At 31.2% G+C, this 3,082-nt stretch overlaps 1 protein-coding gene across 1 annotated transcript; it reads right to left on the bottom strand.

Annotated features, from left to right (window-relative positions):
- Nucleotides 1–1,031: 1,031 nt before the first annotated feature.
- LOC121124165 (hatching enzyme 1.2-like) lies at nt 1,032–2,656 on the bottom strand. The gene is made up of 7 exons (XM_040719291.2): nt 2,590–2,656; nt 2,204–2,535; nt 1,855–2,138; nt 1,629–1,795; nt 1,471–1,572; nt 1,308–1,403; nt 1,032–1,241 (listed from the first exon to the last, which is right to left on the bottom strand). Exons 1-7 carry the CDS (start codon nt 2,648–2,650, stop codon nt 1,237–1,239), a joined length of 1,047 nt encoding a protein of 348 aa, XP_040575225.1. The 5' UTR covers nt 2,651–2,656; the 3' UTR covers nt 1,032–1,236.
- Between the last annotated feature and the right edge of the window lie 426 nt (nt 2,657–3,082).

Here is a 3,082-nt window from a genome sequence, read left to right as displayed (position 1 = left end):
CCACTCTTCTTCTGGGGCATCCTGAACCATAACAAATTGGCATTGCCCTAGCTAGTTAAATCGTTGAGAAAGATTATAGTTCGATCAGATTCTCAATCAGCTTTTCCTAATATTCTCAAACTTCATACTCCAAGTAATGAAGTCAAAAACAGCAAACACATATTGAACGAAGGAAAAGCTGAGAAAACTTTTCGTCTCAACTGGTACAAAGGTTATAATTATATGACAGGAAATACATTTACAGATTACCTAGAAAAAATAGTTATCAAAACCGACTTCATTCAGCGGGTGATACGTGGTTTCGTCGGCAAAATCCAGTGCAAGAAGACTTAAGTATGAAGCATATTAACGTCATGCTAAAAGAGTCAAAACTAATAAGTGTCAAATCTTATTTTGAAGTGCACTGTACACTTCTATGGTAGATATTAAGTTATGTAAGAAGAAAATGAAAAAGTTCGTGATTGAATATTTATAAAATGTTCAAAAATGAAAATAACTGTAGATAAGAAATTTAATGCATAATCAGAATATGCTGTATTAGCACGAATACCCCAATGTGTGGTCGTGTTCCTTACCTTAGTATTTATTATATTTTATTTTCATATATATGTATTCGGCAATCAGCAATAAATTTTTAACTTCAATCATTAAAGATTTTGTACGTAATCATAGAATACATTTATAAAAACTGAAGACTCTTATACAGAAAATTATAACCAAATATAAATAGAGAGAGATGATTAAATATAAACAAACATAATGACGTCAATTCATATAACTATATCTCTTTGTTCACAGCACGTTGAACCAATTGCTTAAAATTAGGTTAAGTAAACTTATGAACAACAATTGAAAGGAAAATACATTGTATCCCTTCTTATTTGATTAAAGGTAGTAGCAGAGATGCCAATGCCATAAAATCTTACACTCAAAAAATGCTTGGAATTTACTTTTCTAAAAATTCATCTCCTAATATCGAAACCAATAATATTTTCAAACACAAATAAAATAGATTAAAAAAGCAGGGAAAATTGTGCCAATTTGTTTATTTATGGCTTAAGATTCAAAAGTTCATCAACTCATACTACATGTTATTTTTGACATTGCATAAATATATAGTTTGGGAACATTTATTACATAAATTATAATGATTAAATTATAAATTGTAGTATAAATTAATTACATATTCTAATAGCAACGAGTAACTATCAAAATAGATAAATGTACCATAGTAAGTTAACCTGAAAATATTAATTTAAATAATTTAAGATTGTAATTTTATTTTAGTAAAGATGCATTTTAATTACAGAATCCACAAGTTAATTTACAATTGTCTGTAACGACATCCTTCTCACCACAGAAATGCCCCACCTGAGGGCAATTTGAATACATGTCATAGCATTCTAAAGACAAGAAACGGATTCAAAAATTATTATAAAAATTGTAATATGGTCAAATAATAAAACCTACCTTTGCATTCGCCACAAGTCACTCTACAATTATTCCTGATCTGTGAGTTACTCCTGCAAAGACTTTTGTATACAGGGCACTGTTCATACTTATCCTTACATTCTATTTGATATGATTAATGTAGTTTTTTGATCAATGACTACTAAATAACTACTTACCAACGCTTGGCTTTCTTGTCGTTTTAGCTCCTGGTCCCTCATTACAGCCATACCGTGCTTTTACTTTAAGTGCATCTAACTTTGTCATCCCTTTTCTATTCCCAATAACAATACCAGTAGGTACAGGTCTAAGGACCCTCATTGTATCTTGGCCGGTGGTTGTAAAACTAAAAATTCAACAAATATAACTTTATACTAAAGGATTTGCTATAATTTAAATAATTACTCATCTAATCCATAGTGCATAATAGATCCATAGTCATATTCCAATCCAAATGTACGTGTTTTGAAACCCGAATAGCAATTATCAAATGAAGTTTGTGTCGACTTAGGATTACATACTGGAGGACGTTCTCTTGCATTAATATCAATGGCTCTAAAATAATTAGAGATAGAATCCCGTTTAATTCTTGACCAATAAATTTGAACAAATTGATCTCGATCAGGTCTTGTTTGTTCGTGAGCAAATCCTAAAATATGGAGCATTTCGTGGGCAGCAATACCCATGATCTGAGCAAAAGGATTTGTATGTAAATCATGAAGAAAACTGTTTTTTTCATAAAATGCTAACTCACCATGCATGTGCTACGTCCGTTATTCCTTTGTAAATTCAAAATATGCACTCCACGATTACGGTTGTAGCCCAAGACGGCAAAGCATCCTTGTTCTCTGGGGTTAATAACGACATAATTCTTTTGCCCTGAGCGCGGAACCCATTTCACACAAGTTTTACTCTCGATTTCTTTCATTGCAGATTTAATCACACCCAAATCAGAACTGCTGTACATGGAACTGATTTCGTAGGGCACTTCATTGTTGGGCCACTTTTCCCCTGCTATAAAGTTCCTTGAAGCCATTTCCTGTCTATGAAACTTATCGTAAACGATGCGACAATCAGCATGCTTGACTGAATACGAATAGGTTATAGCAGAATAGATTTTTCGTTATTTCATTTACTTACCGCTTGAATAGACATCATGGGAAGTCAGGAGTAGAGTACCAATTATTGTTAATAACATCATCTTACTTTGCCTGTAGAATCTTATTTGTACACATCTATTTATATTCCTTATTTTGTGTCACATGTGATCTGTAAAAGATGAATTAAGCTGTTTGTCTTTTTTATACTATGTTTGTTTTAGTATTAGTCATACTAAAACAAATTATGTGGTGCAACATCATAATACAAAAAAATTGTATACAAAAATCAAAGAAAGGAGAAATTTCCAATTTAGTTTTTACTTCATTTATACTGGGTAGGGATTTTTAATCCGGAGAGTTTAAGATCAATGTTTATTACAATTTACTTCACAAATCTTTTGCTCTTACATCTATAATGAAGTCGTTTGATAATATTGGATATAAGAATCAGTAAAATCTAAGTTTTTCGTCCATTTGAGAAGGCAATAAGCTATTTCAAAGTCTAAACAATATATCTTTCACTTTCAAAAAAG

The sequence above is a fragment of the Lepeophtheirus salmonis genome, chromosome 9 (assembly GCF_016086655.4).
Source record: "Lepeophtheirus salmonis chromosome 9, UVic_Lsal_1.4, whole genome shotgun sequence".
Lineage (NCBI taxonomy): Eukaryota > Metazoa > Arthropoda > Copepoda > Siphonostomatoida > Caligidae > Lepeophtheirus > Lepeophtheirus salmonis.
Note: the sequence above shows the minus strand (reverse complement) of the source record. Positions and strands in the feature narration are given on the sequence as shown.